The sequence below is a fragment of the Bison bison genome, unplaced genomic scaffold, assembly GCF_000754665.1.
Source record: "Bison bison bison isolate TAMUID 2011002044 unplaced genomic scaffold, Bison_UMD1.0 scf7180017864526, whole genome shotgun sequence".
Lineage (NCBI taxonomy): Eukaryota > Metazoa > Chordata > Mammalia > Artiodactyla > Bovidae > Bison > Bison bison.
This window is the reverse complement of record NW_011495077.1, coordinates 1,788,687-1,812,195: the sequence shown is the minus strand read 5'-3', so window position 1 is coordinate 1,812,195 and position 23,509 is coordinate 1,788,687. Positions and strand designations below refer to the sequence as shown.

The window sequence follows — 23,509 nt, the reverse complement described above, 5'->3', positions numbered from 1 at the left end:
CCAGCTTTCCAAGGCCTCAATCAATTCAGATAAAATTTGTTGCAACAAGGCTCTATCCTTATGAGCTGCCAAAATATCATCCATATAATGTGTCAAATATAGATCTTTATACTTTCTTCTAGCATTTTGTACAGCTTGGTCTACAAATTTCTGACACAAGGTAGGGCTATTTTTCATTCCCTGAGGCAAAACCATCCATTGAAACCTCCTATAGAGCTGTTTAAAATTAGCTGAAGGGAGACTGAAACCAAACCGTTTATAATCTTGATCAGCCAGGGGAATGGCAAAGAAACAGTCCTGTAGACCTGTAACTATCACACTATACTGAGAAGGCACAGCCACTGGGGAAGGGAGGCCTGGCTGGAGGGCCCCCGTGTCTTCCATAATTGGGTTTATAGCTCTCAAATCTTGTAACAATCTCCATTTTCCTGATGTTTTCTTAATAACAAAAATAGGAGTATTCCAGGGGCTATTAGAAGGCTCTATATGGCCGGCTGCCAGTTGTTCCATAACTAAATCCTCAGCTGCCTGTAACTTTTCAGCTGTTAATGGCCATTGCTCCACCCATACCGGGTCATCAGATTTCCAGGTAATAGGGTCGGCAGCAAGAGCAACAGGCTCTAGGATAAATTTGAATATCCCAGACCTTCTGTATTTTTGTTAAGAACTGTCTCTAATGGAGAAACAATTACCTGCTGATCTTTACCAAGCCCTTTATCAGGATTATACCTCATTTTCAGCATTTGATTAGTAACCTTTTCATCTGGGCTATATAAAAGCATTCCCATCTGAGATAATATATCTCTCCCCCATAAAGAAAAAGGTAGTGAAGGAACCACATATGGACAAAAAGTGCTTTATGCCCCCTTCTCATCTGACCATGTCAAAATTTGTGAACCCTTAGCAACCGAGGGCACTGACCCTATTCCTACCAGGCCGGCACTGGTCAAGCGTGTCGGCCAGGATGAGGAACAATCTTTTCCAGCAATGCAAGAGACGTCTGCTCCAGTATCTAACAGCCCTGACATTTTATTTCCTTGAATTAAAAGATCTTTTAAAGGCCTAGAAGCTGTAGTTTCCTGCACCCAAAAAGCTAGATCACTAGATCCAAATCCTCTGGGGCCCCTAGCTTGAGAAGTCAAGGTTTTTCCTGTCTGATAATAAGGTGAAAGCAAAAGCTGTGCTATTCTTTGACCTTAATTAATTTGCACAATTTTAGTAGGTGGCGAGATCAAAACTTTAATTTCCCCAGTATAATCAGAATCTACCACACTAGGCACCACCGAAGTTCCTTGAAAAGAAAGCAAGCTACGCCCCAGCACAAGTCCTACAATGCCCTCAGGTAGGGGGCCAGCCACTCAACGTCAGGGGTTAATATTGTTGCGGTGGTGGAACTGAGGTCCAGTCCTGCGCTACCTGGGGTTGATTGGCACAACTTGTTGTCCCTGCTTGGTGGGACATTGCTGGCAAAAATGCCCCATTTGGCCACAAGAGAAACATTTTTTATTTGTAGAATCGTTTCCATTACGATTAATTTTTTTTTTAAGCCTGGGTGAGGCCCCCTGAGGAGGTTTTCTCCAAGGAGCAGGCTCTGTATATTGTGCATGCATCTGCTTTAAAAGCTCCTTTGTTTCAAAAAAAACTCTTTATCTTTCTCAGCCTTAGGCAATACTCTGGGAGGCTTTGGAGGCAAAGTGGGGAACTCGTGGGCCCTGGGAGGCACAAGCGGAGGTGGCGGTAGTCACCTTAAATCAGTTGCATAGAGGAAGAAGGGGCTCTCCAGGGCACCGGCCGCAGCGTCCTGTAAGCCCTCTCCTTCCTCGGGAGGCAGAGCACAGTCTCCCTCCTTTACTTCGTCAATGGCAGAAAACATGATCTGCACAGGTGGTGGAGACCCACCACCATCCACCACTATAGCCTCCCCCATAGACTATCTTAACAGCCTCATGACGAGGGTCCAGGACATTTCTAATCATATTCCACAGAGCAAAACCATCTACAGGAACCTTTTCTGGCCCATGCAAAGTATAAAACAAATGTAGAAATTTAGACGGTCTTCCTGTGCTTGCTTTAACGCCTCTATGGGCTAACATATGAAGTAATATTTCAATAAACATTTGTCTATTCTTAGATGCAGAGAAACCCATTCTTCTAGAGAATATTCTTACTGATTCTATACCCTCCTCACCCTGCCTAAACTGCAGAGGGGTGCCGGCCACCCACAGGTACAGTCCTAACCGTCCCGCGTTACATTCCCAGATTACTTACTCTTCAGTGTCTCCTGTTCTGGGCGCCACTGGCCGGAGTCCAACTCCAGCAACCAGGGATTCAACCTGAAGAGATGGACGGTGTCGGCGAGAGAAATGAGGCAGCCTCTCAGTTTTCTATGGACTGCCTGTTTATTCCAAGTTTAAGATTCTCTTTTATACTTTTACAAAAACATTAGGCCAGAGGTTTGACATTTTCAGTTCCCCCTCTCCCATATTTATCATCTCCATAAATCACTGTTGCTTTTCAAACAGAGTTCCTGCTTCAGTGATTCTCTGGGAATCAGCCTTATCATCTATTATCTGCCTCTTGAAAGTGTCCCATAGTTAACTTGTGATTACATTGTAACTCATGCTACATTCCTCAGTTTACTACTTACCTTCCTAAATCCAGTTTGCCCCTAACATCCTGAGCTCACTCTCTTTTAAAAAGGCTTCTAGCTATAGTGTCTCTAAAAATTCCTGATTTCTATAAGCTATAGTAAAATATGCTAACTTTACAACATTCCTTAAATCTTTAACTTCTAACTATTTTAATTATTTCTAAGCCCTAAATTCAGTAAATTCCTTTGCCATAAACTTTCTCCTCACAAATAGGCTTCAGATATCAATCCCTCCCATGGCCTCAAGCTACGGCCTATGTGCTCATCCTGGAACACTCTTGTAAAAGTCCTTGAACAAATGTCAGTGATTAACTTTATGAATTATTTTCTGAGCAATGCTGCAGAAGGCTTTGTGCCTTCTCATGCTCCTCTCAAGAACAATAAGCACCTTAATATTCCTTTTCAGTCAACTCAGCCGAGGAGAGGAAAAAACAAGTCAGAATTACAAGGCCTAACTCCTTCATCCCGGGATCTGTGCCTGCGGAATGAGGAGGGGGCTGGGGGCCGTGCCTCCATTTTGTCAGTAATGCCTAACATGGCTCCCGACACATTATGGTCTAATAGAATAGTATGTAGTTTATAATTGATGGAGATAAAGGCTATTTGCTTGTACATAATTTTAAAATCATAACTAAAAAACTATTTTTTTGACCTGTTTAGCACATTTATGACTAACTGTATGCATACCTTTCTCCGCCTCCCCTTAAAAATCACATTTATTTATTCAGAGCATATATGTGTTTATAACGCTCACTTTTTAAGTTGAAATAAAACAGCAGAGAATGTTTCTTATATAGAATTTGAAGTGATAAATGCAAGTATTTGGGATGGCTAGACCTGTGAATTTTTCCTGTTTATAGTATTTGAGGTGATTGGAGAATCTCTTCTGTAGGTTTTTCCTGCAGAGTATAGGATTTTATCATTTTAAAAATGATTGTTTTATTACAAAAAGTAGCATGTATTCTGTAGAAAAATTCTTGAAAAACTAGAAGAAAACAGGTGCTTTTATTTTATTTATTTGTTTGGCTGTCCTGCATGGCTTGTGGGATATTATTTCCCTGACCAGGGATCAAACCCCGGCCCCAGTGATGAAAATGCTGAGTCCTAACCACTGGACCACCAGGGAATTCCCTAGGGTTTTTTTTTCAATTTGGAGTATAGTTGAATAACAATGCTGTGTTATGTTTCAGGTGCACAGTAGAAAGAATTGGTTATACATATATACACTCTTTCTTAGATTCTTTTCTCGTAGAAGTGCATTAAACAGGTTTTTAAATCACCATAAGTCCCACAAACTAAAATAGCAGCAACTGATACTTTGGTGTAGGATTTTCTTTTCTTTGTCTGTAGATAAGTTTAAGAAATCTGCAATATTTAAATTTTTACCTTCCTTCCAATTTTTTTTTTTTTTTTTTTAATTCTTGAGCATCTGGATAGTGTTTTTGTTGGGGGTTTTTTTTAAGATTTTTTTTTTTTTTGAGTAGTTTTAGGTTCACAGCAAAATTGCTAGGTACAGAAATTTCTCATGTGCCCTCTACTCCTCCCACCTATGTATAGCCTCTCTTATCAACATTGCACACCAGAGTGGTATACTTCTTACAGTGTGTGAATATTCACTGACACATCATAATCACTGAAGTCTGTAACTCGCTTTAGGGTTCACTTTTGATGTACTTTCTGTGGGTTTGGACAAATGTATAATGACACGTATCCATCATTAGAGTGTCATACCAGGGTGTTTTCACTGCCCTAAAACTCTTCTGTGCTCTACCTGTTTATCCCTCCCTCTACCTTCTGCCTTTTTTAAAATTTCTTGTTAAACTACAATAAATCAGCTTCTTTCTCCTATGTATGCAAAAAAGTCTTTTTTCTCTAACCTAGATATGAAATGTTTTATATATTCAGAGATCCTGTTAATCAAGTGATCATAGAATAAAGTTTTATAAAGTATATGCAGTCTTCTAGTTCATTTTGTAAGTTTCTTTTAGTTACAGAAGCCCAGACTAGTTCACTTTAGATTGCTGAAATATAGAAATAAGAGAAAACTTCTCTTTTCTCACACCATTTGCCATTATTTGCACTAGTTTAAATACTGTTAGTGTAGAACAGGTGTTTGTGCATCATTTAAACCTTTTGTACTGTATTGTACCTATTTGGAATGTAATTATCTTTAGGCTATTTTCTAAACTGTTTCTCATCAATATTTGCATTTCTACTCCGTGTAATATTTTAATACTGGTAGGAAACATAGAGATCTTCCAGCCCCTCACTTCCATTTTCTGTCAAGACACTGAGACCCAAATTATTTAAGTGATTTACATGGAACGTAAGTGAACATTTTTTCCAGTTTTACTTGGAGTTATTAATTGGAATGACCTACATTGGTGATTTACAAGCTTTCTTTTAATAGTAGAACTTGTTTTTCTTTAATCTTACCTTGAGTTCCATATATAAAACATAATTGAGAGGCCTGTTTCCAGAGCCCTGTCCAGTTGGCTTGAAGAAGTTTTTAGGAACCTTAGGGCCCTGAAAATCATTTCTCTTAAGTAATCATGAGATTATTGTTTTACAAACCAGTGTGTTAATCATGAGGTTTTGGGCAAAAGTAGTGGCAATAGGCTGTCCAAAAAAATCAAATGAACACAATGAAGTCTTTAGCTTTGATTCAGTGACAAAACATTTAACAGAAATAAATGTACTTTGTGATAGACAATTTGAAGCCACTGGTAGTTATTTTACATTTGTTTGAATTACTTGTAATATGTGAATTGGCTTTGAGATAGTAAAACATTCCAGATGTGCATAGCAGGAATTATCAACATGTCCTGACCTTTTAGGGCTTCATACGGTCTTTTCTTCTACATAGAGATCGGGGAAATTAATATAGGTGTGTGTTGACCAGCTCATATGCTTTGATTGATTGAATTTTAGAAAGCAGTATTGTATGAATGTTCGTGTTTTTAAGTCTGACTTGATTTTCTTTCATTTGATAGGAAAAAGCACCTCTGTTTCTGAAGAGAAAGGTGAATCTGATGATGAGAAACCAAGGAAAGGAGAAAGACGATCATCCAGAGTCAGACAGGTAACTCTGTTGTCTCTGAAAGCATCCTTCACTTCTTTGGGAAATGCTTTGGATATCTCCTCCTCCTCTTTTTCCTCAACTTATTTTCAGAGTTGATTTTTTCTAGTTTTCTGTATAGTCACCTTCTTTGCTTAACATTTTTCTCATTTTGTGTTTTCTAATTTATATCTACTTTGGCCTTCAGATTTCTAAATGAATATATAAAAATTAAAACTTAATTGTAAAAGTTAGCAGGCTGATCTGTATTTGGAAGGCAGCATATTATTAGAAAACAGACAATTCATTATTTAAAACCTTAAAGCTGTATGATATGGTGTTAAGTGAACAGAATACAAAAGTATATGAATGGTTAATTACGACCTTGGAAAAATAAATAATGGGGACAAATTAAATATATCCAAAAAATCAAAATAATCACATTTACTGAAAATAGGTCAGGCCCGCCTCCCCACACTTTCTAGATGTTCACTTCGTATTTATTTTAAAGCTTGAAATTAGCAGATGAAGTACTAGCAGTTTCATTATTGTATTTGTTTTGATTCCCATGAAGTCCATATTAAGTCACACATGTCTGTTGTCATTCTGTGTTGCTGAAAGCATATATAATCGAGTTTCTCCATCATGTGTATCCTGTGAGATACTTTTTCTCTTCTGTTGATAGTGAGCAAATATACCTTGAACTGTTGAATATCTTTTCTTTCAGGCAAGAGCAGCTAAACTCTCCGAGTGTAGCCAGGCTGCAGAGGAGGAAGACGATCAAGAAACACCTTCTAGAAATCTGAGGGTCAGAGCAGATCGAAATTTGAAAACAGAGGAGGAAGAAGAAGAGGAGGAGGAAGAGGAAGAAGAGGAGGAAGAGGAAGATGATGATGATGAGGGACAAAAATCTAGAGATGCACCAGTCCTGAAACAGTTTAAGGAAGAGGGAGAAGAGATACCCATAGTAAAAGTGGAGGAGGTGACAGATGAGAGACCCCAAACTATAAGATCCCAGGAACAGGAGGGGTTAGAGAGAGGAGGGAGAGTTACAAGGTCCCAGGAAGAGGCCCGAAGAAGTCATCTAGCCAGACATCAGCAGGAGAAAGAGATGAAAACAGCTTCTCTTGAAGAAGAAAGAGAAATAAAATCTTCAAAAGGCTTGGAGGAAAAATCCAAGTCTCCTTCCCCTCCTCAATTGACTGAAGATGTGGCGAAGGCCCCGGTTGTGCTACAACCAGAACTAACTGCCAGTGAGGAGGAGACTCCCCCACCTTTACTTACCAAGGAAGCATCTTCTCCACCACCTAATACACAGCTCCAGAGTGAAGAAGAAATAGAGCCCATGGAAGGCCCGGCCCCTCCTGTCCTTATTCAGTTATCTCCTCCTAATGCAGATGCTGAGGCCAGGGAGCTATTACTATCTCAGCATACTGTGCAGTTGGTGGGAAGTTTGTCTCCTTTGTCAGGTCCTGCAGACACCAAAGTTGAATCTCCAGTAGAGAAAGTGCCAGAGGAGAGTGTCCTGCCTCTAGTTCAGAAAAGCGCACAAGCTGAATCCTCAGCCCAGAAAGGTCTTGAAACTGAATCAGAAAAATCCACTCAACCACTCCCTCTAAAAATTGAGGAATTCACGCTGGCCAAAGGGATCACTGAGGAATCTTTGGAACAGAAAGAAGGCAGGAGGGCTTCTCATGCCCTTCTTCCAAGCCACAGATTGAAACAGTCAGCTGACTCCTCCTCTAGCCGATCCTCCTCATCTTCATCCTCCAGTTCTAGGTCAAGATCTCGCTCTCCTGACAGTTCAGGCTCTCAGTCTCACTCACCTCCAAGATCCAAGCAGAGAGATGGATCTGGGGTACGTGCTCATGCCAACCCTCATGATAGATCCAAGGTGGGCTCCAGATCAACATCAGAGTCCAGGTCACGTTCCCGTTCTCGTTCCCGGTCAGCATCAAGCAACAGCAGAAAAGTAAGTGTGGGAGATGTTCTGTCTGTACTGCACTGTTTTCAACCCCTACAGAGCTTATGATTTCCAGCAGGAATAGAAAAAGGTTCCTTTAGTCCCCAGTTCAGTGATTACTTTTCATTTTGCAGTCTCGTTTTCAATTCACTGGTTGTTTTTCAGTTTGATTCCTATTGATTGTAAAGAAAGGTCAAGCCATCTACCCATTTCCTCCACTAGGCTATGAACTTCTTGAGGGTATGGTCATACCTTTTTATGTGTATATCCCAGTACCTTGCACCTAACTTGGAGTTAATAAATTTTTGGATAATCTAGGAAATAGGGAAATCACTAAGTCAAATCTAGGGATAAAAAGATCTGAAGTATTAAGTTGGAAAACTCAGTGATCTACTGAATACATACCAAATAAAATAATTTGGCTAATGTGTTTCATTTCTTTAGTCTTTGAGCCCTGGAGTCTCTAGGGACAGCAGCACCAGCTACACTGAAACCAAAGATCCCTCTTCTGGTCAGGAGGTTGCAGCTCCACCATTGCCACAACTGCAGGTCCTTGAGCCAAAGGAGAGGACTTCCACCCCATCCTCTGTCCAAGTGAGGCTTGTGAGCCAACCTGAGCCAGCTGCAAAGCATGTGACCCAGAGGTTACAGCCTGATCGGGTAGGGTATTATGCCCCCTCCCTAAAGGAAAACAGGATTAGGCATGATTTTCCCTTCTGTCTTAGCTAAAAAACTGAAAATGCAGTCTGGATAAAGCTCAGTAGAAATGTAGAAGGGGATACCTGTTAGATTCTCCTTTATTTCCCAATTCCTGGTTAATGGAAGTTCTCCATGAGGCTGAGCATCAGGGTTCTCATCTTCAGCGCTCTTGGGATCAGTTCTTCTTCCTGCCCAAAAGGAAGCCTCTTCTCAGTTCTCTCAAGAATTCTAATAAAATGTTTGCTAGCATAGAAATTCTGTAAGCAGTATTCCATTCCACTTTTTAAAATTAAATAAATAATAGGGCCGTGTCTGGAGCTGGTACTATATATGTCGTACTCTGCCTTTTATCAGCTCCATGTTAAAGAAGAGGAATCAAGCAGACTTAAGTACGTTGGCTATGTTTGTTTTGGTGTGTTTGTCCTGACAGGGGAGCCCAAAGAAGTGTGAAGCTGAAGAGGCAGAGCCACCGGCTGCCACACAGCCCCAAACCTCAGAGACTCCGACCTCTCACCTACCAGAATCAGAAAGGATTCATCACACTGTGTAAGTGATACCTCTCAGTTGGGATATAACTCGATTTGTAGGATAGTTCTTGGCTCCCTGGGGTTTTTTGGCTAAATCTTCGTTGCGTTATAAAACACAAAGGCAGAGCTGTATCTGGTCTAAGGCTAGACTTCAGTTATACTATCTTGATAGCTGCCACCAGAACTCAATGTAGTCTGAAAAGCAGTGGTGGGAGTAAAAGGAAACCCATTTTCTGGGATCATCTGACCAAAACAGTCAATTCCTTTAAGGAGGAAGCAGAAATTGATTCAGGTATTTTAACTCACATTTGCCAGCTGCTTGTGAGCCTGGGAACACAGTTTAATAAAGGATGTTGAGGATCTAAAAAAAAACAAGGGTGCTGTTTTTTAGTTTTTGTGTTTTCTCTGGTTATTAGCTACAATTTTATTAGCCACAGTCTACCCTAGTTACTTCTCACAGTATACAGTACAGCAAAATATGAAGTCCATATCAAGTCAGAAGCTTCTCTCTTCTGAGACCCTTGGATTGATTTTACCATTTATGCAATTAATGTGGATTTTTTATTCCTTACAAATCTAGCTTTAGAATATACTCTTATATGAAATTAGTAATTGAAAATTGTCATTCATTTGTTGAGTGTATGTATTACAAATTAAGATGCCATTGAACCAGAATTCTTGGCTTTGAAGTCTCATGGGAAATGACAAAGCATTGTGGAAATAAGATTGCTTACCTTTTCAATGTCAGAAAATGTCTTGAGTAGACAGTTGGCCTAACTTTGTTCCATGATTGCTTTCATAGCATTAACACTAATACTAGCAATATGATTTTCATTTTTATGTATATGTCTAGTAATGTAAATTCTTAGAACTTCAGACTACCTTTTGCCTTTGATTTTGGAGGGTGGTGGGCAATGACATGATTGATTTATTATCTCATTTTTTTTTTTTGAGACTTTTAACAATAGTTATGTGATCATTGGACTTCCCTGGTAGCTCAGACGGTAAAGCGTCTGTCTACAATGTGAGAGACGTGGGTTCAATCCCTGGGTTGGGAAGATTCCCTGGAGAAGGAAATGGCAACCCACTCCAGTACTCTTGCCTTGAAAATCCCATGGACAGAGGAGCTTGGTGCAGGCTACTGTCCATGGGGTTGCAAAGGGTCGGGCATGACTGAGCAACTTCACTTTCACTTTCATGTAATCATTATATAGCTTTTGCCTTAGGATATACCCTGGATACTGCCTATACTAATATTGTTGTCTCTGCTGCCATCTTGTGGCCATTACATTTTTGGTTTGAAAGCTAAAAGTTCACTCTATTGCCTTTGAAAAAAGTTTTTGTTTTTCCCTTTTGGAATTGGTACATTATCCTTTGGAAAGGGGTTTTTCTTCTAGGACCTTAAAGTGAAAACCCAGCGAATTCTGAACGTGTTCAGGATTTCCCAGCTACACCATCGATGAGGAAATGGGGTGACACCTTCCCTTTTCTATCTATCAATCAGAGATAATACCTGCCTTTCCCTCCTCCATCCCATGGAAGTACAATATGTCTTTTCTGTAATGGCAGTTTCAAAGTATGTATTGAAAACCTGCTACTAATTGGGTCTGAGGAACTGCTTCCTGTGCACCATGAGAAGCAAGTGATTTTATGAAAGGCTCCTTGCTTACCATAAAGTCCTATAGGTCTCTGAGATCCTGGCAACAGAGTGGCACTGTATGCTGTTTTAAAGCACCTTATTTCTGGATTTTTGCATGTAGGTCCAGGGCAAATGAACCTTGGAGTCTCATACAGAGTTTTTCTTCTCAGGTAAAGGGGGCTTTGACCTGTATTTTAAGACTGAGGTCATCTAGTCCCATTGATTCTGGCAAGGAGATAGCAAATGGCACCTGGGGCAAATCCTGAGATTGCCCATTATTGCCCAGGCAGATTTCCGTGGAGCAGCCCATAGATTAGGAATGCAGTCTCAGCTCAAGAGTGGCTCATACACATCCCTGGTTACCTGCTTTCCTTCCGTCTGCCTTTCAGATGGTCTATTTGGCAGCCTAACAGAATTACATGCCCAAAACCTATAGGATATTCTGGCACTGGATTTGGTAAATGAGTCTTTGAGAAGTTTGGCTACATTTCTGGAGGCCCTGCTAAATTGATTCACAACACTCCTCCTGGTCTTTCACCCCTCTTGAGTGCTGGTGTCTAGCCTGGTAATCTCTGGAGCCTGGCCAGTTTTAAAAGTGAGATGAAACAACAGTGAGTGCTAAATGAAAAAGACCATTTGTGGCTTAACCTTGGTTTTCCTCTCTGCCTCAACAAGAAGTCACATGACTTTTAAAAAATAGAGCTAGGGCCCATTGATTCAGTAAAGTGTTAAAAAAAAAAAATTAGACTTCAAGGATCTCTCACCACTTGGAAGAGATGACCTAAATTTTTTTTTTGCTGTGGTTGGTTAAATCCATTGTGATTCTGATTGTTCCCTGAGGGATTCTAGATTTATGAGGTAAGGTATCTTTTTCATTTCTTGGGGCAGGAATTTGTGAGCCCTCAGTCCTGTTTAATTTGAGCCCTGTTCCAAAATCCGGCCCTGCCTGCTATAGATAGAACAAAAATTTACTCATACACAGGAAAAAAGGGTACTCTCTTTTTTACATTAAAAAAAAAAAGGGGGGAGAGGAAAAAAGGAAAGGGAAAGGAAAAACTTTGTGTGGACAACTGTATCATCCAGTAGTAGTTAATTCAAACCCCAATTTTTATAAATAAAACCTTCCTGTATATACAAACCTTGCAGGCAGTAGAATTGTTGGGTCCTTGACACTGTGTTTAGTTGTCCTTTTGCCTGAATAGCAGGAAGGAAATGGTCCTTTAAACCAATATGACAGTGTAATTGATAGGGGACCTACAGTGCCAGTATGCCTAATGATGCATAATTTTTAAAAAGTAGAATTTATTGTTATCAATAGAGTTCACTCACTGAGAAGTTGGTATCTAAGGACATATCCTCTTAAACCATACTCTCCTTGGTTATCTTGGAACTAGTATGCTCCTGAGGGTATGCTGTATTTAAATCTTACTACCAAAGGTAGTCAAATCCCACTATTATTTAAATTTCGTATCAGTCCTCAGCTCTTTGTGAATTTTCTACAATAAAGTTCAAACATAAATGTCTATAGAAATTTCCCTTTTCCATTAGTTTCTTTGAATCTCATTCATATTCAGATACAAACTCTAATGTGATGTTATTAGCCCTCAACTAGTTCTGTCCTTTTCTTCTGGGCTGCAAATGCTTTGTTTGCTGTTTAATTATGGGTAGGTATCACCCTGGTGGCTCACTGGTAAAGAATCTGCCTGCCAGTGCAAGAGACAGGTTCCATCTCTGGGTCGGGAAAGATACCCTGGAGAAGGAAATGGCAACCCTCTCCAGTATTCTTGCCTGAGAAATCCCATGGATAGAGGAGCCCGGCGGACTCCAGTTCATGGGGTACAAAAGACTCGAACGTGCCTTACTGACTAACAACATCACCCACCCCCAATCCCCATGCAGTTTCACTTTCTTTTCAAAGGTATCAGAAACATTTGTGCAAGAACTTAAATAGTGGAAAAGGAGATACCTTTTGTCTAAAAGGGACTACCAAGAAATGCTGCGTGGGGCTCTGACACATAGCTAAGAAGACTTTGGGACTAGTCCTGCAAGTAGATTGAGTCCCCTTTTTGGGGACAGTTTCGAAGTTTCCTCTTAGAAAAGTTTTGATAATTCTTAGATCCCATAGGTTTGATCATGAGGGAATAGATGGCACAAACCCATATCTCATGAAGGCCAAGGATAGCATCATAAAATTCTTATGCTTGAAAAAAATGACGTAGAATTGCTATTAAAATTCTTCCTCCAAGAAAGCCACTTTTGGAGAGGCGTATTGGCAGCTGAAAGTATTTTAGGACAATTGATGGACAGGGAACATGTATTTGAGGATGTTTGAAGGTGATGTTTCTCTGTAGCGTAATGGTCTTTGTGGGAATTCTGTCTAAAAATATTAGGAAAACTTCTAATGCAGCAATCATTTATTAAAGTATCTTACTTGGACCCACAATGACAACCTAATTTGGAAATATTTACTGAACATTTCTTTGTGTTAGGCTCCAGGCTAGGTGTCCCTGACCTTGAGGAACTCTGCAGGGTAAGGGGCAAGTAACCAGAGGGCACTAGACAGTGGGAGGGCATTAGTGGAACCCAGCAAACCAGTTATTGCCTTTACATCATAGAAAGAGCAGTCTACACTTAGAGGACACTCTTTTAAAAGCTCCATAGGTAGTCTCAGATGAGATAATGGCCTGTTAAACATACATGTGTTTTACGCATATCCTTGCCTTGACTTGGGGTGTCTTCCAAACCAGGTTCCTAAGAGCAAATCCTTATCACACTATTAGATGAGATAGATATTGTTCTTACCCCAACTTTACAGATAAAGAAACTGATACACAGAGAGGATCAGAAACTCGCTCAGTATCACTTGTGTGCTCCTTGTGTGAGGTGGAGCTGGGGCCTGGATTGAGCCCTAGGCCATTGACTCTAGACTCTCAATCTTACTGAGCAGACAGGGACTGCTAAGGGAAAAGGAACTGTGTGATGTTAAATGCGACTGCTCTAGCATGCAGTTGGTGTGTGCATTTAAGATTTTAAGCAGCAGGGAGGAAATTTCAGTCCTAGCTAAAAGCTCTGGTATCACGAATGAGATAATATTAAGCTTTTGGTTAAGAATCCAGAAGTTTGTTCTAATGTTAAACCTTTACTGCGACTAGGCTACGAAAGGAGCACTTTTGTAGTCAACAGATGAGCATTTTGAGCATCTACTGAGTGCTGTTTTGAATGGGTAGAGACAGCTTCACATTTTACATTAGTTCGGAGATGCCCATAATTAATCATTTCTGTTAAGTTCCCAATCACTTTTTGCCCAACAGATCTGCACACACACCCCCACCCCACCCCGTTCCCAGTAACAGTCCTCTCACTTCCCTTATGTACTCCGGAGCCCTCACTTGGGAGCCCTTGCTCCAAAACGCGGCCTTCATGCTTTAGGCAAGGTCCCCTTGCCCTGCTTATCCTTTTCTTTTTGGCTCCTGCAGACCCTGGGGCAGGGCGACCTTATTAAAGACTCTGTGAAACAAAGTTGTCTGTCTTCTCTTTAGAGATACCTCTCCCCTCCTCTACTGGTAATTCAGAAAGCACCTCTGCTTATCCTTTCCTTTCATCTCCTGAAGTAGTAACACGTGGTCATTGCTGCCGTAAGCGGCCAGTTACTATATAGTGATTAGATAGTGCCAAATCTTATCCTGCCTTCCCACCTTGAGCCTGCTGATCAGTTTTCAATGTTCCATGCCTGGCTTCTGGGATAGAGGAAGATGGACACCTAAAAAATTGCTCATGACCCTCCCCCCTGTCTCTATTCAACTTTGGCCTTGTTATCTTCCTTCTTACCATTTTTTCACTTCCAGTTCTGCTGTTTCCTTTCTTTCTATTCTCTGGAATCTTCCAAGCAAACAGCTGTAACTTTGTCCTCTCCACCCAGCCCTCTCCCCCGCCCCCGGGAAGACAAGGAGAGAGCACCCTTCCCCTTTGGGGTTAGGCCTCGTTAGCTGCTGTAACCTGAGAAAAGAAGGGAAAGGGCCAGGCCTATCGAGCCAGCAGTGAGCTCGGAGTAGCTTGCCAGAGGATAAGAACCTTGCTCACTCAGCGCCCTCCCTCTCTCCTTTCCCCTCCCCTGCTGCAGCAGGGCCCTCCCCCATCCGCACACACGGGCTGCTGGGTAAGTGGCAAGATGGCTCCCCTGCATGTCTCCGGCTGATCGCCACCGCTCCGCCAGTACAATAGAGCCAGCCACTACCAGCAGCCTGGCCCTCCTCCTCCTCCTCCTCCAGAGAGACCAATCCAGCCGAATTCGGGGTTTGCCGTGAGGACTTAACGCTTATCTCTTAAAATCCAGATCTATTTTAGCCTCCCCTCACCACCACCACCTCTCCTTCCATTTACCATTTTTTGGATCCCTAGTTGCTGCATCTCGATTTTCTCTCTCTGGATCGGGTGGCCGGGGAGGAGGTGGTGGGATCTTGGGACAAGGAAGGTGTTTTGTTTTGTTTTTTTAAATTTTTTAGGATTTTTTTGTTTGGTTTTTGTTATTTCTTCCATTCCAGAAAGGGATAAACAGCACTTCCAGGGGGAGAAAAAAAATCATGTTATCAGAAAGCAAAGAAGGGTGAGAGCTTCACATTTCCATGTATCCTTTTTCCCTACCGCTCTAGCCCCCCTCATCTCCCTTCTCTTTCCCATGGCTTTCATTCCGTCTTTGGTTTTGGTTTGTTTTCAGTCATTCTGCTTTCCCCCTTTGTCCTTCCTGCCTGATTTCTAATTGGCCTCACTTGCCCTCTCTGTGTGGGAAATAGGTATTTTTTGGATGAGCCTTTTCTTTAGATTCAGGCAGTTGAATCTCGTGTTTCTGTGGGAGCCTATAAGCTGGGGGCACAGTTCCGATTTTCTCTCCCCCCCCCCACCCTTCCCGTGCATCCCTCCCATGCTCTGGGGAGGCTGTTCTGACCTCTGAGTGTCAGGCAGCCTGTCGAGAATGCCGAATTTTCGGTGCTGGTTATCAGCCTGTGGAGGGTTGGCTTCCCCTCTCTTGAGACTTAGAGAGGGGACCCTGTTCATCTTGATTTGTTCCCCGCCCTCCCCTCCCCACCTCGGTGTTTGGGTGGTAGTGGGGGTGAGATTAGAGATACAAGTTAGGGATGAAGACAGAAAAAAGAAGTTGGGAAGCTAGTTTATCTGAAGTGAACTCTGAGATTCATTGCCTGCAGTGGGACTCTTACTTGTGTGATTCGGAGGGGTGGGGGAGTGGGTTCAGTGTTGTGGAGGGGCACCGGCGGGTGGGATGCGTGGTGTGGGGGAGGGTGTGTCCTGACTGGGAGGCCTGCTCTCTTTATCTCTTGGAAGTTGGAATAAGGGAGTGGGAGAAACTGGGCGAAAGCTGAATGTAAGAACAATTCCTACACCTCTGAGCAGGTAAAAGTGGCCTGGTTCTTCTCTGAGCTTTCATACTTTGGCAGTGTTAATTTTTCCTTTTGGATTAGAGAGAGTCCTTGAAGCTTGAACCCTCACCAGCCCTACTCTCCCTACAGCCCGCACCCCACCATTTCTCCATTCCTGGTGTCTCCAGATCTGTAGGTCATTAGGCTTTTACCCTAAGCAGTTGATTAAACAACAAGGTTGGGGTCATTTGCCACAGCCTTGGCTGCTCTTTCTCATCTTTTTAGGACTTGGGCTTCCCTTAGTTTCTCATGCAGTTTGGTTAAATAAGAGTGCCCGTGACCATGGGCTGGGGAGGCCCTGGGGTTGTGGGCAAATAACAGTCACTTTTGAGGGACTTTTCAGAGAGGGATGTTTCTCCTCTTCATATAAGAAGAGTACTCTGGTGAACTACCTAAGAGCATTGGAGTCCTGACCTTACACATCACAGCTTTATCCCATCTGGGCAGTGGGAGGACGTGGTTGGTGTGATCTGTGCTCTTTCCCCTAGGGAAAAGGTTGTCTGCATTTCCTGTGGGGGCAAGGTCTCTAGTTTGATCTGAAAAGCAGCCCTCCCAATCCCACCCAAGTATTGAGGCATGGAGGTTTCCTTGACCCAAAACCTAACATCTTGTTCTCTCTTCCCCTTGGTTCTTTCCTGCCCCCCAACCTATCCCCATACTGACAGTGAGGAGAAGGAGGAAGTGACCATGGACACAAGTGAAAACAGACCTGAAAATGAGGTTCCAGAGCCCCCCATGCCTATTGCAGACCAAGTCAGCAATGATGATCGCCCAGAGGGCAATGCTGAGGATGAGGAGAAGAAAGAGGTAAATATCCAAGCCACCTACTGGGGTGGGTGGGCAGGAGTGGATGTAGGGGAAAGAGTAGAACACTCCAGTGATCCCTCTTCCACAGTGGGATAGTTTAAAAAAGGGACTAGGCAAAGATTTGGATCAGGACAAGGCCAAGGGAGAATTCGCTGGTTTAGCCAGGGAGACCCCGTGTGATGGGACAGGGCTCCTTCATCCCCCTTTCCTTGTTGGGGAAGTAGTGCAGTTGGGGAAGTTTGTTACCACCCAGAAAGTCAGTTAATGGCCCTTTATCCAAGACCCAGGTTTAGCTTTCCCTGCTGCCTTCTCTAGCTTCTCCCTGTGGTAGCCCCCTAGCTTTCCCTCCTTTTTAAAAGCATGTTGGGGCTCAGCGCCATCTAGTGGGCTTTGGTGGATCTCCGCTGAGCACCATGCTGAGGAATTTTTGTTGCTGATCTGCCCCCAAGTGGTCTTGTTGCAAGATGAAGCTACTTAGAAGCCAGCTCCTGGGGTGATCCCAGAGGCCCCTTGGCTATTTTTGTGACGCCTCAACTTACTTTTTGGGCATATATGTTATCTTGTGTCCTGCACCCAATTCAGGGGGCTCCTCCCATCAGAGCCAGCGAAGTCTTCTTGGCTCTTAAAATAATTAGAGAAAGAATTAGCTGGGTTTGGGACGAGAGTAACAGGGTGGGAGGGACTGTTGTGTGTGTAGCCTTTCTTTGGTGTGTGTTGCGGGGGTGGGGGCCGGTGAAAGTGATTTGATGTGCAGAATATTATTTATTACAAGGTCCTTCTTCCCCGTAAAACTTTGTCCAAGTACCTCATGTACGGTAATCCGCCCGTAAAATATAACCCTGCCCAACTGGCCAATCGCTGATGCCGCCTCTTCCTCTGGACCCAACCGCTGCTACTGAGCTGCCCAGTCAGAGCCGAGTCTGCTATCCAGGTGTCTTGGCCAGAGGGGGGCATGTGTATGGGATCCTGTGATGGGCCCCCTTTTGCCTCCCTGCCTTGGCTTACATCAGGGGGCCAAGAAGAGCACTGTTCTGGAGAGACTTGTATTAAGAAAGCAAAAAGCATTTGGAAAGGGGTGGACTTGCATCATCTCCCTCTTTGGGACACCCCAAGAAGAGCTTGTGTCAGTGCTGGGGCGCCTGCCCACACACCCTTGCCCTTTTGAGGACTGTGGGTTGCCTTGTTTGCTGCAGACTGTTGGGATCCCCAACTAGGGCACCAAGACCTCCTAAAGAGTCAATGTTTGTGATCACAGTGCCAGCTGTAAAATACCAAGTGGGGCTCTCGGCTTAAGCTGTGACGACTAGGAACCCTGCAGAGAAGTCTAGGGTCTGAGCCCAGGGATTTAATGCTGATGACAGCCCAGCCATGTATCATCATTTGCTCATCAGATGGACTTTCCTTTGGTCCCTGTTGTCCATGGTGAAGGGCAGCATGTTGGTTGCTCCAACTTCTCCTCCATCCCTGGAGGCAGGGGCTCATCCATCCACCTGACTGGAACCACTGTCTCAGCTGGAGTCCCTGAGGAGATGCCACACACCACTCAGAAGAAAAGTATTCTGACCTTGCTGCTGAATGTGTGCCAGGTCCTGGGGCTATCCACCTACTACCCCCAGGCTGCCTTCAACAGAGGCTTCATGAACCCACTCGGTGAGAGGATCCCCTCCCCAGTTACAGGCAGAGGAGAAAGGGACTCTGAAGTCATCACCTGGATTCCGAGCACTGGGTGGTGGTGTTGCTGCAGCTTGCCACTGGTGGACATAGGGTCCTGCCTGCCTCTCACGATAAAAGGCCAGGACCATTCCTGCTACTCACAGGCCATCTCATCAGGGACTACAGGATGATGCCCCTGCAGGGCCAGAACTGATGTCTCTGCCCCTGTTCCCCCTGTACCCCTCGCTGAGCCTGGCCACCGCCAGTGAACTGTCTTGACATCATGGAAACTGGGCAGCGTCCCCCCACACGTTTCCCTCCCGCCCCCGTGCGCCCCTGGGAGGACTCTGGCAGTGCCGTGCCGACCACCACGCCGTGCGCCCACCTTTTTTGCCAACCCAACCCCCCACCAATTGCACAGCGCCTAGCAGGGAGGGCTCATTCTGATTGGACCGGCGGTTGACTAGATACAGTACACAGTGAGGTGCGATTGGCTGAACTGAAGATCCCAGGTGTGAGATGGTACCTGGAACATTTGTCATATTCCTAGTTTATTTTCCTCTTTATTTTCTTCTTTCTCCTCTTTTTTTAATCTTTTATTTTGATTTTTTTTCTTTATCTTTATTCTGATTTCTTTATTGGATTTATTTATTTGGTTCATGTTCTACCTGTTTTAATTAAGACTTTTTTTTTTTCTCACTAACTTACCCATCAAGAGCGGCCTGGCTAGGGGTCAGGCTGGCCCTTAAAGGAGACCAAGGAGACTTGGTTAGACAACACAAACGGGGCTGGGGGGCGGATGGGGGAAAGGGATTTCATCCAGAGGGCTCCTGCCCTACCCTTTAGAAGGGTGGTAGGTCTTAGTTTTTCCAGAAATAAGCACTTAAATCTGAAAATGCTCTATTCCCCTTTTTGCTCTCTCTTCCTCTTTTTGCTCTGTCCACAGTCTTCAACTGAGTGTTTGGGGGCAGAAACTTGCTCAAAAGCAAGTTGGAAAGTTTCTGGTCATTGACAGAGCCCCTAAGGCATAAGCCCTGTTTGGAGACAACATAGTAGGGCTCTGCTAGAGCTTAGTACAGTGGTCAGAAAGTCTGAAACTCTTCCTGGGTACTGTCTGCCCTTCATAAAATCTTGTCTTTACCAAAGACACCTTTATATTCTTTGTGCCGGCACTTGGCTTGAGAGGCTCCTCTCCAGTGAGGCTGGTGCCGCCCTTTTCCACAGTGCGGCAGTGACCCAGGCAGCTCTAAGTCTGCTGTCCAAGCTGCTCGGATCTGCTGTCAGTGGATGCAGGCTGGGCACTGAGTGGAGGAGGGTTATACTGTCACAGTTGCCATCCCAAAGTTGGTTTTCCTTGTTTACTCATATTTTGCTCCAGTTAGCAAGGAAGACCTTAGAAGGACTAAATAACTCAGTTTTGGGCATAGCTTGTTGGGTTTGGCATCCTCTCCATCCATAGAGACCAGTGGAAGAGGGCATGACCAATGCTTTTAAAGGGCTGGGAGGTTATTGAAATTCTTCTTCCAGCTTATTTCTGGTTAAGCTAATACATAGGTGTGGTATGGACTAGATGACTTTTCCCTGCTGTGATGTTTGGTTTTATTTTTTCTCTAACTTGCATTGATTCTGCTTCGTTTTTGCCGTTTGCTGCTTCTGTTTTGGTCTCTGTCTGTCTCTGTGTCTCTATCTCTCTGTGTCTTTGGAACCTATGCTGAGACTGCCCCATCTAACCTCCTTTCCACCTCTCTGTGGGGTGTGTCTCTTTCTCTTTTTTCCCCCCACCCCTTTCTTCTCTATACAGAGCTTGCTGCCCAAATCATTCAAGAGGAAGATCTCCGTTGTCTGTAAGTCTAGCCCCAAATCCCTGATACAGGTCCAGAGTACTGTAAAACTCAGAGTTCATAGAGAAATAGACTCCCATTCTCTCTCAGTGGCATTCTTGGGTCACCCCTTGCCATCCCAGCAGCTCCACCCAGCAAATCTATGGCATAGTTAAGGCTCCAGTTTATAATTCAGAACTTCATAAACAATTCTTGTCATTTTTTCCCCCATTTCTTTCTTAACCCTAATGAGATACACTGTGAAGTGTCTCACCATTACTTATCTATAGTCCTGCTTTTTTCAGGAGTAGGTTTGAGGGATTCCTATAAAATGCTTACCAGTTTATGCCTTATTATAAGAGCACATCTGAGAAAACGAGAGTTCCCACACCTCAAACAGTAACAACTTGAGCATTTTTCAATGAGGAACTCTTTAAGTTGACAAAAGTATAATATTTAATAGATCTTTATGACTTAAATATCAATCTATTAGTGTGAATGTTAACCTAAAGCATAACCAGGTCATGTCATGATCTAAAACTAACTTGAATTTTATTTTCATACAGTCTTTTCTCATTCCCATGTCATCCTCAGTATGTCTTCCCCAGTGCTTTAGGGTTTTCTACCAGTAAAAGTTTAAATGCTCACCAGCCTAGTTACTTCTCCCTTTTTGCCTTCAGAGATCAGTAGTTTTAATCTTTCAGGAAGTGGCTCCAGGCCTTCTGTTTACTCTGAAACACGATTTCCCCAGTCCCCAAAAGTGATATCTTTAAGTTAACCTTTTACTAAAATTCCAGTTGAAGGCTACCTGTGGGTATTGTGGTGTGAACCAGCAGAGAGCCTGGGACCATCTAACTGTGGGGTCCTGTTTCTTGGGGACAGCAGCTACCAAGGGGGTGCCGGCTGGAAACAGTGACACAGAGGGGGGCCAGCCTAGTCGGAAGCGGCGTTGGGGAGCCAGCACAGCCACCACCCAGAAGAAACCCTCCATCAGTATCACCACTGAATCACTCAAGGTGAGGTGGGAGGGGCTGGGGAAGGGAGGACGAGACACATGCGGTGGGAGTAGACATGGGCCCAGTGTAACGGGGTGGGGGGTATCTGTGTCCCAGAGCCTCATCCCCGACATCAAACCCCTGGTGGGGCAGGAGGCTGTTGTGGATCTTCATGCTGACGACTCTCGAATCTCTGAGGATGAGACAGAGCGTAATGGTGATGATGGGACCCATGACAAGGGGCTGAAAATATGCCGGACTGTCACTCAGGTAAGGCTCCTGTGCCCCACTTTGGGGGAGGGGGGCCTGAATGCAAAGTGAGCAGCTAAGTAGGGAGCTAAGGTGGAGCTCTAGAAGGGAAATCTGTCTGTGCAGAGGGTTGGCTTAATTGACCTTTGTATGGGTCAGGAGAATACAAAATCTAACCTGTTGCCTGTAACGAAGTTCTGTTAGAACAGTTATACCAGTTCATTTACTTTCTCTATGGCTGTTTATGTGCTATAATATCAAGAATTGGGTAGTTGGAACTGTATGGCTCACAAATTCTATAATGTTTACTGTCTTGCTCTATACAGAAAAAAATTTGCCAATTCCTGCCTTAGTTTTCCTCATGGACGAGTTAAGGTATTACCAATCCCAGGACCTGGCGGAGGTGAACCTAATAATGAAATCTCCCCCACTAGTGGAAAGAACACTTCAGGCTGACTACCACCATCTCGCCCCAAGAAACCAGAGGCAGAAAAGAACATGCCAGTTTGGTGTTTAAGAATCCCTCTGTTAATCTGATACCTTACAGGTGGTACCTGCCGAGGGCCAGGAGAATGGGCAGAGGGAAGAGGAGGAAGAAGAGAAGGAGCCTGAAGCAGAAGCCCCTGTGCCTCCCCAGGTCTCAGTAGAGGTGGCCTTGCCCCCCCCTGTGGAACATGAAGTCAAGAAAGGTGGGTGCAGCACTGAGTGAAGCATGTGGCTCCTTGAGTTCCCAGAGCACCTGGTTTGGACCTCTTACAGCATCGAATGCCTTCTGCCTTGTGTTGTAGTATTTTACACATCTGTCTTGTCGTCGTCTTGTTACCAAGCTACTTGAGGGCTAGGTTTGAATCCATTTAATCTTTGCGTCTCCATAATGAGGAGATCAGCCTGGACTGTACCTTGCACAGTGCAGGTGCTCAGCACATTTAGATGGAAGAGTGACTGCTGGTAGGGAATATAAAAGTCCTGCTGAAAACGATTCATGTGCTCTATTTGATAGTGACTTTAGGAGATACCTTAACTCGACGTTCCATTAGCCAGCAGAAGTCAGGAGTTTCCATTACGATTGATGACCCAGTCCGGACTGCTCAGGTGCCCTCCCCACCCCGGGGCAAGATCAGTAACATCGTCCACATCTCCAATTTGGTAAGTCATCGTTTCCAACAGTGCAGCTTGATGTAGAGTCAGAGCTGTGGACTTGTGTTTCTTAGGTTCACCTCCTACATCTGCTGGTTACTCACTCATTGACTATGAGTGAGTTACTTAACCTCACAACCTGTCTCATCTGAAAAATGAGAAAAAAGTATCACCTTGCAGGGTTGTCTCGAGTTTGTAGAGAGCCTGACCTGAGCATACTTCTTGTCTTCTTTGAGACCCTGAAGTTTCATTCTCGTTGGCAGGTTCGTCCCTTCACTTTAGGCCAACTGAAGGAGTTGTTGGGACGTACAGGAACTCTGGTAGAAGAGGCTTTTTGGATTGACAAGATCAAATCTCACTGCTTTGTAACGGTGAGGGGAAGAAGCCGGTTCTCTAGGTTGTGCCCTGTATCTCCTTTTGTGACCAACATGGGCAGGTTTGAGGCCTTATGGCAAGTGGGAGGGAGGGAAGGCCCGTTGTGACCTTCTGCCTCTCCCTTCCTCCGTCAGTACTCAACAGTAGAGGAAGCAGTTGCCACCCGCACAGCTCTCCATGGGGTCAAATGGCCCCAGTCCAACCCCAAATTCCTTTGTGCTGACTATGCTGAGCAAGATGAGGTAAGAAACCAAGGGAGAGGAAAGAGGGGAGGGGCAGGGGAGGCCGCCATCTGCGAGACTCCAGCTGAGACCCTGGCCAAACCGTTGGTCTCTGAGGGTCCTCCTCCCTCCACTTCGGTTCCCTGAGTTGAGCCGTGAGTCTGTTCGCCAGCGCCTGGGCTCCTTCAGTGGGGTGATGTTGTCTCCACCCTTGTTCCTCCTCTGCCCGCAGCTGGACTATCACCGAGGCCTCTTGGTGGACCGTCCCTCTGAAACTAAGACAG

General features: G+C 44.1%; 1 protein-coding gene across 1 annotated transcript in view; it reads left to right on the top strand.

Annotated features, from left to right (window-relative positions):
- The window catches only part of ACIN1 (apoptotic chromatin condensation inducer 1), a 38,380-nt gene that overhangs the window by 12,746 nt on the left and 2,125 nt on the right, over nucleotides 1-23,509 (top strand). Inside the window, exons 5-17 of the mRNA XM_010831411.1 lie at nucleotides 5,644-5,732; nucleotides 6,436-7,680; nucleotides 8,116-8,331; nucleotides 8,801-8,916; nucleotides 16,634-16,775; nucleotides 20,230-20,272; nucleotides 21,131-21,264; nucleotides 21,361-21,513; nucleotides 22,040-22,181; nucleotides 22,493-22,638; nucleotides 22,893-23,000; nucleotides 23,139-23,246; nucleotides 23,458-23,508. Of these exons, the coding sequence (XP_010829713.1) occupies nucleotides 5,644-5,732; nucleotides 6,436-7,680; nucleotides 8,116-8,331; nucleotides 8,801-8,916; nucleotides 16,634-16,775; nucleotides 20,230-20,272; nucleotides 21,131-21,264; nucleotides 21,361-21,513; nucleotides 22,040-22,181; nucleotides 22,493-22,638; nucleotides 22,893-23,000; nucleotides 23,139-23,246; nucleotides 23,458-23,508 (2,693 nt within the window). The remainder of the gene's footprint in view (nucleotides 1-5,643; nucleotides 5,733-6,435; nucleotides 7,681-8,115; nucleotides 8,332-8,800; nucleotides 8,917-16,633; nucleotides 16,776-20,229; nucleotides 20,273-21,130; nucleotides 21,265-21,360; nucleotides 21,514-22,039; nucleotides 22,182-22,492; nucleotides 22,639-22,892; nucleotides 23,001-23,138; nucleotides 23,247-23,457; nucleotide 23,509) is intronic.